This window comes from Hypanus sabinus, chromosome 26 (assembly GCF_030144855.1).
Source record: "Hypanus sabinus isolate sHypSab1 chromosome 26, sHypSab1.hap1, whole genome shotgun sequence".
Lineage (NCBI taxonomy): Eukaryota > Metazoa > Chordata > Chondrichthyes > Myliobatiformes > Dasyatidae > Hypanus > Hypanus sabinus.
The window spans coordinates 33,582,582-33,598,041 of NC_082731.1; the positions used below are offsets into that span (position 1 = coordinate 33,582,582).

The 15,460-nt window shown below is 51.6% G+C and overlaps 1 protein-coding gene across 6 annotated transcripts in view; it reads left to right on the top strand.

Moving 5' to 3' along the window:
• The window catches only part of LOC132381421 (RAS guanyl-releasing protein 1-like), a 219,428-nt gene extending 207,048 nt beyond the window's left edge, over positions 1-12,380 (top strand). For all 6 annotated transcript variants that reach the window (XM_059950816.1, XM_059950815.1, XM_059950813.1 and 3 more), the window contains 3 exons: positions 330-470; positions 9,902-10,179; positions 11,201-12,380. In XM_059950816.1, coding sequence (XP_059806799.1) covers positions 330-470; positions 9,902-10,179; positions 11,201-11,413 — 632 coding nt within the window. In that variant the 3' untranslated portion in view covers positions 11,414-12,380. The remainder of the gene's footprint in view (positions 1-329; positions 471-9,901; positions 10,180-11,200) is intronic.
• The last annotated feature ends 3,080 nt before the right edge of the window (positions 12,381-15,460 follow it).

Genomic DNA, 15,460 nt, shown 5'->3' on the forward strand with positions numbered 1-15,460 from the left:
TTTTTTTTTGTAAAATGTCATTATATTTCTTTCTTCCTGTAAAGCCTGCAATAAAGTGGAACTCCAGATAGTAAATGGTAACATGCATGTAGTTTGACGTTGAATTTACTTTGGACTTTAAACCATTCCTTACTCATGGCAGTCCGCTCCTGTACAAGGACAGTATTGAGGGAGCTGTACTCTCTCCGGCAGGATTTCAGATGCCCTGTCCGTCTGATGGGGAATTCAGTCCATCTCCCACCAACACCCTCGCTCCCTCAGATCACGTTCCTCGCATGGTAGAGAATGAGAGTTGCTGACCTGAATTCTCCCTCCCTCTCTCTCTGCAGACTGCGGGATTAATTGTCACAAGCAGTGCCGGGACACGGTGATGCTGGAGTGCAAGAAACGGAGCAAGCCCGACCACACGGTGCAGGGTCCTACCACCCCCTCCGTCTCAACAGCCACCCTGCAGAGGGGCCACAGCGCCGGTAACTCACGTTCGCATACTCAGTGCTGCTATCCCAACTGCTCATGTGCACAGGGGTCTGAGTGAGTAGGTGTGTGGGAGAGTGTGTGTGTGTGTGGGGGGGGGGGGAGAGTGTGTGAGTGAGTGTGTCTGTGAGAGAGTGTGTGTGTCAGTGGTGTATGTATGTGTGTGAGAGTGTGATGGGGGAAGGGAAGGTGAAGTCGGAGACCTACTGGAAGGAGATAAACAGGAACCGAAAGGGCTGCTGGACACTGATAAGTAAAGGATAGGAATGGGAACGATCGATCTGGGGGAGGGGTGTGGAGTGGCAGGTTGAACCAGAACCAGATAGAAGAAAGGGGTGGGGGGGAGCATGTGGATGAACTCAGCGCAGCGGGCGGATGGAACCAGCAGGAGGAGGAGGAGGGGATGAAGAAGAGTGAAGACTGATGAGGGTGCCGGGGTAAAAGGGGACGGAGACAAACTGGGGTAGGGGGTTAGAGGGAGAACAAACTCACCGGAGGAAAGAGTTACCTAAAACTGGAAAACTCGGTATTCATGCCAGACCGCCCAGGGATGCTGCTCTGCCATTTTGCATTGGGCTTCACCCCGGCAGTGAGGAAGGCTGTCAGTGTGTGGGAATGGGGAATTGAAATGATCGGAATCTGGGAGCTGGGGACGACTGTCGTGGACTGACCGCAGGTATCGTTGGTCTCACCGGCGTAGAGGAGGCCGCATCGGGAGCACGGATGCAGTTGCTGAGGTTGGATGAGGGGTATGGATAGGGTAAATGCAAGCAGGCTTTTCCACTGAGGTTGGGTGGGACCACAACCAGAAGTTAAGGGTGAAAGGTGAGAAATTTAAGGGGAACATGAGAGGAAACGTCTTCCTCAGAGGGTGGTGAGAGTCCGGAATGAGCTGCTGGTCCAAGTGATGCATGCGAGCTCGATTTCAACGTTTAAGAGAAGTTTGGACAGATACATGGTTGGGAGGGGTATGGAGGACTGTGGTCCTGGTGCAGGCTGATGGGAGTAGGCCGTTTAAATGGTTCAGCACAGACCAGACAGGCCGAAGAGTCTGTTTCTGTGCTGTAGCTTTCTCTGCATGTGGACCTTTGCCTCACCTAGATGGGCGGATTTAGATCCCTGGACAGAGGTGAGAAAGATCTCCTGCAAGCACAGGGAAAGTGCCAGGGCTGGGGGAGGGGTGAGTTGGGAGGACTGGGCCTGAGAGTCGCTGAGAGAGGGTTTCTGCTGAAGGCGGAGAGCAGGAGCGAGGGAAAATGTGGCTGGTGGAAATGACTAAGTTTTATTGTGCCAGGGTCATACTGAAACAAAGAGTTTCAAACGCCTCTGGGTGTCTGTAAATGTTTCACGACCGGTCGCCGCTGTGAGGTGGTCGGGCCGGGCATCACAGACAGCTGACGGCTTAGTAACGGAATGTGTCGCAAGTAGTGCGGCTGGCTCAAGTCCCCAGAGACGTGGCTCCAGACCTGACCTCGGGAGATGTCCGTGTAGGGTTTGTACGTTCTCCCTGTGACCACGTGAGTTTCCCCTGGGTGCGCCGGTCCTCCCCACCCACCCACACGCCAAAGTTGCAACTTTATAAAACTCTGGTTCAGCCACATCTGGAGTGTTCTGTCCAGTTCCGGTCGCAGGAAGGATGTTGAGGCTTTGAGAGGGTACAGAGGAGATTTACCGGGACGCTGCCTGGTTTAGAGGGCTCGTGCTATCATGGAGAAACTTGGGCTGTTTTCTCTGGAGTGTCGGAGGCTGAGGGGAGATCTGATGGAGGTTTATAAGATTATGAGAGGCCTGGATAGAGTGGGCAGGGAGTATCTGTTCCCCAGGGTTGAAATGTCTAATACAGAGGGTATGCATTGAAGGTGAGAGGGGTTGGGTTCAAAGGGGATGTGAGGGTGGCAAATACATTAGAGGCTTTTAAGAGACGTTTGGATAGGCACGTGGATGTGAGGAGGATGGAGGGACATGGACATGTTGCAGGTAGGAGGGATTAGTTTTTGGGGTTTTTTAAAATTTACTTTTCAGCTGGTTTGGCACAACATTGTGAACCAAAGGGCAGTGCTGTTCCATGTTCTAGGCGGATCAGAGGGTTAATTGGTCGCCACGATTTGCCCCCAGTGTATGGGTGAGGGGTAGAATTGGGGATGTTGAGGGTGTTGGTGCAAACAGGTGAATAAGGTTCAGCTGAAGGGAGTGTCCTCGGGCCAAGGAACTCTACGAAGTGCCCTCTCTGACGGAGTGGAGCAAGGTGGAAGCAGGGGGGTGGTGGGTGAAGATACGTCTGTTGTCAGAGACATGTCCACCCACCATCAATAAGACGGTGGGGGGGGGCAATGGCTGAGGGACTCTGCGAGGTCTGAATACTTGCAGCAGGTGATTACAGTCCGAACGGAAGGAATGAGAAGAGATGGAGGACGAAGCGACGCATCCCAGCGGCGGAGAGGAGCTTCTGCAAAGTATGCCCCAGACACCGGGCACGAGGTCCGAACCTCCTCTCACTCTCACTCACATGCGCTGGCCCAGCAACTCTCCGCACCCTGCCCTGCAAACGTTCAGGCAGGCCTTCCATCTCTGAGGGGATCGAACTCACAGGGTTGGTGCTGTGGGCAATTTGCCCGTGTGGACATTCCCGCCCCGGTACGCTCTCTGCCCTTTACCTTCAGGAAGGTGCAGCCCAGTGTCCGACACTGAATACACGTCCCATTGTGCACTGGGGTTGGGGAAATACCGTTCCACTTTCAACCCTCCTTGTCCATTGTATACCTGTACACACCGCCCAGTGTCCAACATATTATAACCATATAACAATTACAGCACGGAAACAGGCCATCTCGGCCCTTCTAGTCCGTGCCGAACACTTACTCTCACCTTGTCCCACCGACCTGCACTCAGCCCATAATCCTCCATTCCTTTCCTGTCCATATACTTATCCAATTTTTTGAAAATGACAATATCGAACCCGCCTCGACCACTTCTGCTGGAAGATATTATCTGACTGGTAGGCCATAAGGTTGTGAAATAAAGCAGAGGGATAGAAGGTCCATAGTTTGTTCAAAGTGTGAAAGTGATTCTGTAGGCAGACAGGGCAGTGGAAAAGACATTTACTATGGTGGTAGATATTGGGAGCTGGGGTTGAGGCTTTTGATGTGGTGGTGTCCAACGAGCTTGGCCATTAGCTTGCAGACGTTTCATCACCACTCGAGGTGACATCCTCAGTGCATAGTTGCTGGTGATTTCCTCTAGGAGGGCCCCCCTCCCCCTCCCGTTCCTTTGCCTCGGTCCTGATTGGCTACCCCATCAGTTGGCGTTTGAATTCTATTGGCTGGTGTTTCTTCGGGGCTGGTGATGCCACACTCAGAGTACTGTATGTGGTATTTATTGGGATACAGTACAGAATAGGCCCCTTTGGCCCTTCGAGCGCACCGCCCCGCCGTCCTCCTGTTTAACCCCCTGCCAAATCACGGGACAGTATACGACAACCAGCTAACCTACCGGTTGGTCCGTCTCTGGACCTTGGGAGGGAACCGGAGCACCCGGAGGAAACTCACCGCTGCGCTGTGTGCCCCCACCCGCCCCATGTCACAGGGGATGTGGTTAAACAGGAAAGAGTCCGGAAAGGACGTGTAGGGAGTCAACTCCTCTCTTCCTTGGAGCGTAGGGGCGGAGATAAGGCGGACTCCATCTTTTCTCCAAGGATAGGGGAGTCCAAGGCAAGAAGGCTTAGATTTAGGGTGAGAGGGGGACGATTTAAAGAGGACCTGCAACTCAACGTTCTCACAGAGAGGGTTGAACGGAATAAGCTATCAGGGGAAGTGTTTGAGGCAGGGACGAAGGTTTCATTTAACAAGCACTTGGAGGGGCGAGGCTGAGGGATACGGGCCGAATGCGGGAATTGGGATCTGCTGGTCGGCATGCACTGGATGGGCTGAAGGGCCTGCATCTCTGCTGTATTGCTCTGTGACTCTCTGACCGTTCTGCCCTGGCACCCCTCCAATACAGTGAGGTGTAATCCGGGAAACGCTGGTCTCTTGGGGCTGGTCCGGGGGTTGGGGTGAGAATCAGATATCTGATTACAGAGAAACGAGCGCTGGAGGGGAGAAGGCAGGTGGGAACCAGTTACAGAATTCTTTGAAAGAGCCTGTTGGACAGAGTGGCCTCCTTCTGAGCTCTAAACTTCTGCAAAAGTGCAGAGAGAGGCCTCATCTGATCTTACTGGTAACCTCAGAAGACAGAACGGCTGTGGTATGCAAATATCTCGGCTCAGACTGGATCTTATCTGTCCTGGTGGGACGAATGACATTTTCCGGCCTCTCATTAACGCTTTCCTGTCTGACTGCTAAAATCCACTGTCGCAGTGCTAGGTAACGCTCGGGTTGACAACAATCCAGGGCAGTTCTGAGAGGCCTCTTTGGCAACTTAAACCTACAACTTTGAGTTTGTAACCCCATTCAGCCTATTGTTCAGTCCTGTGAGATGTCAATGTGTCGGGCTGCAACATTGTCAGCTTTGAAGATAAAGCCCCTGGTCCAAGACCATCTCACAAAACCCAAGTGTTGAAGTCCTTAGGGAACACTGGAGTGCCATCCTGGTTGAAGGCTCCCTCACCTCACCGAGTCAGGGGCTCTCCCGTCAGTCTCTGCCGCCCCTCGCTCGATCCACACAGGACCCGTGTCTGTGGTGTTGCTGCCGGTGGCATCTTGCCGTGCTAGGGCTGGCTGCCGGCTCTGAGAGGCCTTCGGCTTGAGGAGGTTCGTGCTGTCAGCGTGTCCCCCAGAGCAACAGCGAGCTCTCTGATTTGGTGACACTGTCCCGATTCAGAGGTGAGGAGCTGGCTCTGCCCACACAGCTACCTGTGGCTTTTTGTTCTGTTTTTGCTATCTCGTAGTCAGAGCTTCCTGCTGATGACATACTCACTGTTCTCAATCGACCTTTTTATTACGATGAGCTCCCCCCCACCCCCACGGGGCAAGAACTGGGGGGAGGGGGGCAGTGAGTTGTTGGATATAGAACATAGAACAATACAGCACAGTACAGGCCCTTCGGTCCACAATGCTGTGCTGACCCTCAAACCCTGCCTCCCATATAACCCCCCACCTTAAATTCCTCCATATACCTGTCTAGTAGTTTCTTAAACTTCACCAGTGTATCTGCCTCCACCACTGACTCAGGTAGTGCATTCCACGCACCAACCACTCTCTGAATAAAAAACCTTCCTCTAATATCCCCCTTGAACTTCCTACCCCTTACCTTAAAGCCATGTCCTCTTGTACTGAGCAGTGGTGCCCTGGGGAAGAGGTGCTGGCTGTCCACTCTGTCTATTACTCTTAATAACTTGTACACCTCTGTCATGTCTCCTCTCATCCTCCTTCTCTCCCTTAATCTCTGATCATAATGCCCACTCTCTAAACCAGGCAGCATCCTGGTAAATCTCCTCTGTACCCTTTCCAATGCTTCCACATCCTTCCTATAGTGAGGCAACCAGAACTGGACACAGTGCTCCAAGTGTGGCCTAACTAGAGTTTTATAGAGCTGCATCGTTACCCCACGACTCTTAAACTCTATCCCTCGACCTATGAAAGCTAACACCCCATAAGTGTTCTTAACTACCCTATCTACCTGTGAGGCAACTTTCAGGAATCTGTGGACATGTACCCCCAGATCCCTCTGCTCCTCCACACTCCCAAGGTGGGTCGATTGTGGCCCGGCTTTGCCTCCCGGAACCGCAACCCTCAGTGTGGCTCTGATAACACGTTCCTTTCAGCTCAAGATCTCTCACTGACGCACTGCTCGTATTTCTCAGCAACAGAGACACATACAAAATGCCCGAGGGTCTCAGCAGGTCGGGCAACATCTATGGAGAGGAATTCAGGGTGAGACCCTTCACCAGGACTGGAAAGGAAGGGGGCAGAAGCCAGAATAAGAGGGTGGGGAGGGGACGGTGTTCAAGCTGGCCAGGTGAGGGGGTGGGTGATTTGGAGAAGGGTGAAGTAAGAAGCTGGGAGGTGATAGGTGGAAAGGGTAAAGGAGCTGAAGAAAAGGGAATCTGATAGGAGAGGAATAAAGGGAGGGAGAAGGGGAACCAGAAGGAGGTAATGGGAAGAGAAGGGGAGAGTGGGTAACCAGAATGGGGAATCACAAAAGAGAGAAGGGGGAGGGGGGAAAGAAATTACCAGAAGTTAGAGAAATCGATGTTCATGCCATTGGGTTGGAGGCTACCCAGATGAAATACGAGGCGTTACATCTCCCACCTGAGTGAGGCCTCCTTGTGACAGCAGAGGAGGCCACGGACAGACATGTCAGAATAGTACTTTTTAATGTTTTTTGGATGTTTTGACAGCTCCACAATGAGATGCACTGTCGAAGCTTCATGACGAAGGGTCTCGGCCCGAAACGTCGACAGCGCTTCTCCCTATAGATGCTGCCTGGCCTGCTGAGTTCCACCAGCATTTTGTGTGTGGTGGTGTTTGGACAGGTTGAAGCTGCTTTTTGTGGCCTCCTTCGCCCTCTGCTGGCCTGGAGTGACAGTGCAGCTCTCCACCCTGCTCGGTGCTGGAGACAGACAGGACAGACAGACATACTTTATTGATCCCGAGGGAAATTGGGTTTCGTTACAGCCGCACCAACCAAGAATGGTGAAGAAATATAGCAATATAAAACCATAAATAATTAAATAAAAATAAGTTAATCATGCCAAGTGGAAATAAGTCCAGGACCAGCTTATTGGCTCAGAGTGTTTGACACTCCGAGGGAGGAGTTGTAAAGTTTGATGGCCACAGGTAGGAATGACTTCCTATGACACTCAGTGTTACATCTCGGTGGAATGAGTCTCTGGCTGAATGTACTCCTGTGCCTAACCAGTACATTATGGAGTGGATGGGAGTCATTCTCCAAGATGACATGCAACTTGGACAGCATCCTCCTTTCGGACACCACCGTCAGAGAGTCCAGTTCCACCCCCACAACATCACTGGCCTTATGAATGAGCTTGTTGATTCTGTTGGTGTCCGCTACCCTCAGCCTGCTGCCCCAGCACACAACAGCAAACATGATAGCACTGGCCACCACAGACTCGTAGAACATCCTCAGCATCGTCCGGCAGATGTTAAAGGACCTCAGTCTCCTCAGGAAATAGAGACGGCTTTGACCCTTCTTGTAGACAGGCTCAGTGTTCTTTGACCAGTCCAGTTTATTGTCCATTCATATCCCCAGGTATTTGTAATCCTCCACCATGTCCACGATGCTCCCTCCATTGCTCCCACCGATGCCATGACAGGGTCACATTCAGTCTTTGTACCAGCTTTGGGGAACCAAGAACTAGAGGGCTTTTGGTTTGAGGTGAGAGGTGCTACTATCAGGGAGTGGGTACAGGAGTCTGAAGGCTCACGCTCAACATTTCAGGCATAGCTCCTTCCCCTCTGCCATCCGATTTCTGAACCCAAGAACACTGCCTCACTACTGTTTTCCCCCTCTTTTTGCCCTACTTAACTTAATTTAACTTTTAAAATATACTTACTGTAATTTACATTTTTGATTATTATGCATTGAAAAGTGCTGCTGCTGCATAACAACAAATTTTGTGACGTACTGGTGATATTAAACCTGATTGTGAGGGAAAGATTTAATAGGATCTTGAAGGAGTTTAGAAGAATGAGGGGAGTTTTCACTGAAACCTATTGAATATTGACTATTAAAAGGCCTAGACAGAGCGGATGTGGAGAGGACGTTTCCTATAGTAGGAGAGTCTAGGACTAGAAGGCAGAGTTTCAGAAAGAAATGAGGAGGAATTTCTTTAGCCAGAGGGTGGTGAATCTGTGAAATTCGTTCTCATAGACGGCTGTGGAGGCCAAGTCATTGAGTATACTTAAAATGGAGGTAAGAGCGTCAAAGGTTACGTGGAGACAGCAAGAGAATGGGGTTGAGAGGGATAATAAATCAGCCATGATAGAATGGCGGAGCAGACATGATGGGCTGAATGGCCTCATTCCACTCCTATGTCTTAGGGAAGAGTAACTTTATTACACAGAGGGTGGTGTGTTTGTGGAACGGCAAGAGGGCATGTACCAGATAGTGATTTTTCTGCTATTCAGTCTTAGCGCTTCACCGAGCATCTACGCTCCGTCCGCCAGAACAAGCGGGATCTCCCGGTGACCACCCATTTTAATTCCCATTCCCATTCCGTTATGTCCATCCATGGCCTCCTCCACTGTTGGAATGAGGCCACACTGAGGTTGGAGGAACAACACCTTATATTCCATTTGGGTAGCCCCCAGCTGATGGCATGAACATCGATTTCTCAAATTTCCAGTAATGCCCCACCACCAACCCCCCCTTCACCATTTCCCATCCCCTTTTCCCTCTCTCACCTTAACTCCCTGCCTGTCCCTCTGGTGCCCCTCCCCCTTTTTCCTTTCTTCCATGGCTTTCCATCTCTTTCACCAACTTTCCAGCTCTTCGTTCCTCCCCCCTCCAGGTTTCACCTATCACCATGTGTTTCTCTCTCCCCGCCCCCCACCTTTTAACTCCACTCCTCAGCTTTCTTTCTCCAGTTCTGCCGAAGGGTTTCGGCCCGAATTGCTGACTGTACTTTTCTCCATAGCCTGCCGAGTTCCTCCAGCACTTTGTGTGTGTGTGTTGCTCAGTTTTACAGGAATCTGTTTAAGAGACGGGGAGGAATCTCCTCTCTCAGAAGGCAGTGAGATTTAGAAATTCTCTCCCCGTCTTTTGTAATTCTGAAACGCCTTCAGTCAGCTGCAGATGCCAGGGGATAGGAGTGATGTTTCCTCAGTGACCACTCGGTCAATTCCCCTCAGAATTAAAGTTCAAAGTAAATTTATTAACAAAGTTCATATATAAATCTGTGATTCCATTTCATGTGGGCATGCTCACTAAATCTCTAGAATAATAGCCATAACAGAATCAGTGAAAGACCACACCAATTTGGGTGGCAACCGGAGTGTAGAAGACAACAAACTTTGCAAGTGCAAAAAGGAGTTAATAGTGATAATAATAATAATAATAATAAATAAGCAATAAATATAGAGAAAATGAGATGAATCCTTCAAAGTGAGTCCATTGGTTGTGGGAACAGTGCCAGTGATGGGGCGAGTGAAGTTATTCCCTCGGGTTTTCAAGAGCTTGATGGTCGAGGGGCAGTAACTGTTCGTGAGGCTCCTGTTTTGATAAGATCACCTTCCAGTACATGTCCCCTTCTCGTTACTATCAACAGGGAGAAAGTGCAGGAGCGTGAGGACCCGCACTTAACGGCTTCTTCCCCAGTGAAGGACGGGATAGGGAGTGAGGCCTTCATGTTAAGGACAGGGCCCGAGGCTGGAGTTAGCATTGGAGCCATGATTTTGTTGCCTCGCAGAGCAGCTGAGGGAGCTCGCCTCCTAATGTTCTGAGCCACTTTCTCCTTTGCCCCCTCCCGCAGGTGGTGATGCTGACATATTCATGTACCCCCACATGGACAGCGCCGAGCTTAGCCACAACGGGAAGGACCACACCATTGTGGTGCTGAGCCACATGGACCAGAAGGTGCCGGTTCAGCGGAAGCCGGCCATGGCGGACAGCTCCACCCAGACCGAGCCGCCCGCCCTGGGCGCGGACTCAGCGGCCGGGACGCCTGCGCTCGCAGGACCCGCCTCAGACGCCGACACCAAGGATTTGGAGCTCCACTGGCAGGCACAGAGGCTCCATGAAGCGGAGGAGGTGAGGCGGAGTGGGTGGGTGTGGGCCTTGCCTGGCGCATCCACGTAATGGGCAGCGTGTCTCGGTGTCCAGCTGGCCGAGGCTGGCTCCATGGTGCCATGGGAGGGGACGAGAAGCAGCGGGGGCATTGGGGCCAGATCCAAAAGGGTGAACCCAGCCCTGCACTGGGCCCAGGATTGTGGCAGAGAGCGAGAAAAGCCTTATGGGAGACGCTGGGTTCAGTTTTTTCCAAGTTTATTCACTTCCCAGGATGCAGGCAACACACACAAGGGCAGAATTTATTGCTGGCCCCTCACTGCCCCTGAGCAGTGGGGAGGTGAGCCCACTGCCGACCGTCTGGGCAAGATCCCCATGGCTAAGAAGTCCTGAGATTTAGGCCCCGGGGTTAATGAAAGAGCAGCTCTATCTAATCAGTTAGATAGACAGAGCGATAGATAGATATATAAAAAGTCTCGGATGCCTAAGACTTTTGCACAGTACTATACTTACTGGAAGGAAAGTGGGAAACCAGAAGGAACCCACATGGCTATTGATAGTTAAATGGATAGATATTTTATTAATCCCAAAGGAAATCACAGTAGCATTACAAGTGTGCAGTTATAAATATTAGAAGAGAAGTGGACAGAATAAAAAATGTCACCTCAGACAGTCTAACAGGAAGGGGCCATCACTTCCCCAGCTGTAGGTTGAGCCCAATGGCCTAGGGTAAAAATGACCTCAAATAGCAGCAGTGTAGTTGTCTTGGTCTATTCCTGGAAGTGCTCCTCCGTTCAGCCACGGTGGCCTGCAGAGAGTGAGAAAGATTGGCCAGAATTGGGGAGAATGTAGACACTCGTTACAGACAGTGGGGCGAGTCAACCCCCCAATCGCGGTCGCTGCGAAAAGTTGCTGCTAGAACCGCCACACTACTGTGCCAGCACTTTTTTTTTTAATAACCTGTATTGCCCCTAGATCTCTCGAGGTCACACAGTAACGGGGCTACTCCACGGCCATTGGTTAACAGCTCTTCCTCTCTCCGCAGCGGAGGGACCAGCTGGCGAAGGAGAATGACAACCTGTGCAGGCTGAGGGACCGGCTGACAGAGGAGAATGCCAGGCTGCTGTGCCAGGTCAATGCCCTCCAGCAGCAGCTCGAGGACCTGAAGGGGACACGGGAGCCCCTCAGCCAACCCACCGTCACGCTGATACTGGAGCAGATGGACAACATGCACGTACAGCGTGACTCTAAGATGTGAGCTGGCAGCAGCGCAGAGCGAACGGGGCGGCGGGTGTGCTGAAAGTACGAGGCCGCCCACTCCAACTCCCCTGGCACGTTTGGGCCTGATTTATTCTGTTGCTTAAGGAGACCCTCCTGTTGCAGGAATCGATCCGAGAAACTGTAAACTCTGGGCCCCCCTCACTCGGCCATTGTTTTCCTGCTCAGTCGGTTGGGGCAGGGAGCGGCTCCTGATTCACACCGGCCCTGGGTGAAGGCTCTCCCCGGGGGTGAGACTGAGAGGAGAGCGGCACGCGTATTGCTGAGACCGAGTCGCAGATGAGGACTAGGGAAGGAGCAGGAAGACGAGGTTCTGACTCCTCTCCGCACCCGCAAGGGGTGATATTCCTGTCAAACGTCGGACAGGCAAGATAGGTGCCGTGGTTAATGTTCCTGTGCTGTACAAGCCCATGACTCCTGTAGTCACAAGAGACCTACCTGCCCACCACTCAATGTTACTGCATTCTAACCCCCTCCCCTCTTCACATCTTTGCCAGCAGCTTGAGGACATGGTCTTCTCCTAATGACTGATCTTGGGATTGGGGGTCGATCCAGGCCTCCTCCACCTTCGTCCATACCCATGCGGGGGCTGTGAGTGTTTTGGCCCCCACTTCCCAACCCCCTCACAACACAGAAGACCCACACTGTCTCTGCTCTCTCCCTTGGGTCAGGAACTGCCAGCCTCAGCGCGGGGCAATTATTTATCTTACTAAGTCGGTGCTCGGCCGTGGGAGAATATCGACAAGTAGCAAACAGGTTGCGGTGACGGGCCACACTTTGTCCTTGTTACTTCTGCCAAGAACTGTGTTCACCGCGTTCTAAAGTTTTCATTCAGTGCTTCGGTCGTGTGTGTGATTGTTTGTGCGTGTATATAAATATACCGGGCTGGATCCTGCTGGGCATTGTAAATAACTTCGCAAAATAAAAACCACTTCTTATTGTCCGTTCGTATGGTGTTGGCGCGTAGCCAAGTGGTTAAGGTGTTGGTCTAATGTTCTGAAGGTTGCTAGTTCGAGCCTCAGCGTGTTGTGTCCTTGAGCAAGGCATTTAACCACACATTGCTCTACGACGACACCGATGCCAAGCTGTATCGGCCCTTGGCGTGGAGATGGGAGACTTGTAGCATGGGTCCCATACAACCTTGCCCAGGTGCAAATTTCCAAGGCGCAAATCCATGGTCTCTCAAGACTAACGGATGCCTATTGACCGTGCAGTTGGAGGTGACTGCAAGACAAGCTCACTCCAGGGGGCGTCTCGTTTTGAAATTGCGTACAAAATTATAATGGTAAATGCAACCATTGAGGTTGGGCAAGTCTGGAACCAGAGGTCAGAGGTTAAGGCCGTTGGCTTGCGGGCCACCCAGAGGAAAGATAAGGTGCTGTTCCTCCCTCTCACCCTGGCAGGGAAAGGAGGCTGAGGGCGGACAGGTCCGTGTGTGGGAAAGGAGAATTCAAATGGCCGGAAATTCGGGGGGGCTTGGAATAGCCATTGCAGACTGACCCCTCGGACCTGACGGTGTAAAGGAGGCCGTACCGGACACAGGAGGTGAGGCTGGATGAGGGTAAATGCCCGCAGGCTTTTCCCACGGAGGCTGGGTGAGACCGCAGCCAGAGGTGAAATGTTTACGGGGGAAATGCCTTCACTCAGAGGGCGACGAGAACGCGGAACAGGCTGCCTGCAGAAGTAGTGGATGTGGGTTTGATTTGAATATTTAAGAGAAGTTTGGATGACATGACTGGGAGAGGTGTGAACATAGAACATAGAATAGTACAGCACAGTACACCTTCGGCCCACAGTGTTGTGCTGACCCTCAAACCCTGCCTCCCATATACCCCCCACCACCTTAAATTCCTCCATGTACCTGTCTAGTAGTCTCTTCAATTTCACTAGTGTATCTGCTTCCACCACTGACTCAAGCAGTGCATTCCACACATCAACCACTCTGAGTAAAAAACCTTCCTCTAATACCCCCCTTGAACTTCCCACCCCTTATCTTAAAGCTATGTCCTCTTGTACTGAGCAGTGGTGCCCTGGGGAAGAGGCACTGGCTGTCCACTCTATCGATTCCTCTTAACATCTTGTATACCTCTATCATGTCTCCTCTCATCCTCCTTCTCTCCAGAGAGTAAAGCCGTAGCTCCCTTAATCTCTGATCATAATCCATACTCTCTAAACCAGGCAGCATCCTGGTAAATCTCCTCTGTACCCTTTCCAATGCTTCCACATCCTTCCTATAGTGAGGCGACCAGAACTGGACACAGTACTCCAAGTGTGGCCTAACCAGAGTTTTATAGAGCTGCATCAGCTGGATCAGGTGTAGGCTCAAGAATCATCAGGGCTGAAAGGCCTGTTTTGGTGCTCTGGTGCTGTATGACTATGATCCCATTAGAGCGGTGCTGGAGGGTTTCACAGGGTGACGTTTGGCCTGGAGACACAATACGGCAAATGCCGGCAACCGGAGTAATGCTCAGGATGCTGGGGGAGCTCAGCGGGTCTGGCCGCACCAGTCCTCGTCCTCAGTTCCTCCAGCACCTGGTAGGCTGTCGGCTGGCCCGTATGGTGGACCCTTTCTTGGTGCAGACATCCTGGGCCACCTGCCTCCCTCAGCCAACACGGCCCAAGCAGATGGTCTCCTGGCCACAGGACGTTCGTGCAACACAATTTGGTGGTAACACAATTTGGAGCATCAACCAACCATCAAGGAGCTGTGGATGTGAACATTCGTGTTTAATGAAAGATTTAAGGATTAGCTTCATTTGTCACATGAACATTGAAACGTCGAAACATACAGTGAAATGTGTCATTTGCGTACGAGGATTGTTCTGGGGGTAGCCCGCAAGTGTCGCCATGCCCACGACTTGCTGATTTATACTGGTGCATCATATCTGTGCCATAGGTAACGCGTACTCTACGCCGTACCTATGCCATGCCCTACGCCGTAGGGTGACATGCACCTGTGCAAAAAACCGATGCGAAGTAGGTGAACCAAATCGTCAAATCTACCCGCCAACATGCAAAAATGTTTGAAATGCATTTCCTCGTCCACGTCTCTCTCGAAGGAGAAACTCAACACAGTGGCTAGCAACCCCACCGCCAACTAGCGTTTTGGCGCACACCAACGCATGCTCACTATGACGTAGAGCGACGCAGAAGTGAAAATCAAGGTTACGGTGTAGGCTGTGGCGTAGCCCGTACGCCCAGCCTTTAACCCGAGCACCCACGTGGGGAGAAGGCGTAAAACCCCAGTCGGTGATCGCTGGCCCTACAAAGCGCAGGGCTGGCCGCCGACCCACCATGCTGTACCAGGGACAGCCTGTATCCCGGCAGGGTCGTTCTCGGGTGGGAATTCTGTCTGGGGATTAGGGGATTGCATTCACCTGCGAGAGGGGAAGTGTGGAGTGTGGCATCTGCTACCAGGACCCTGTCAGAAACAGCCGAGCACAGCCTCAGCATGGGCCAACCCGAAGTCAAAGACTATAAAAACAACACAGGCCATTCAGCCCGACCCGTCTATGCTAACAACACTGCCGCCCAACATCCCTCTTCTAAGATGATAGAGTTGGACCTGCCCTAACCATTTCTTCTGGCAGCTCATTCCATATACTCACCACCCTCTGCCTGCACAGTAATTGCCCCGTTAAGTTCCTTTAAAATCTTTCCCTGCTCATCTATGGCCCCTTGTTTTCAACTCCCCTACCCTGGGAAAAAGACCTACTGTCCATATGTCCCTCATTTTCCTACAAGGAATAAAGACCCAGTCGGGCCTATATCTCAGGCCATATGTCCTGACAATCTCTTTATAAATCTCTTCTGCAACTCCTTTCCACGATAGGACATGCCTTTCCTATGACAGAATGACCAAAACGCTACATAGTACTCCAAGTGCAGCCTCTTCCTGCCTGCTACACCCCTGGCATTTAAGGATTCAAAGATCTCCAAGGTACATTTAATGTGAGAGGACATCAATGAAGGGCCTCCATTTTGTCTGTGTACAAAGGAAATAGACTTGACTTGCTTGCAGACATGG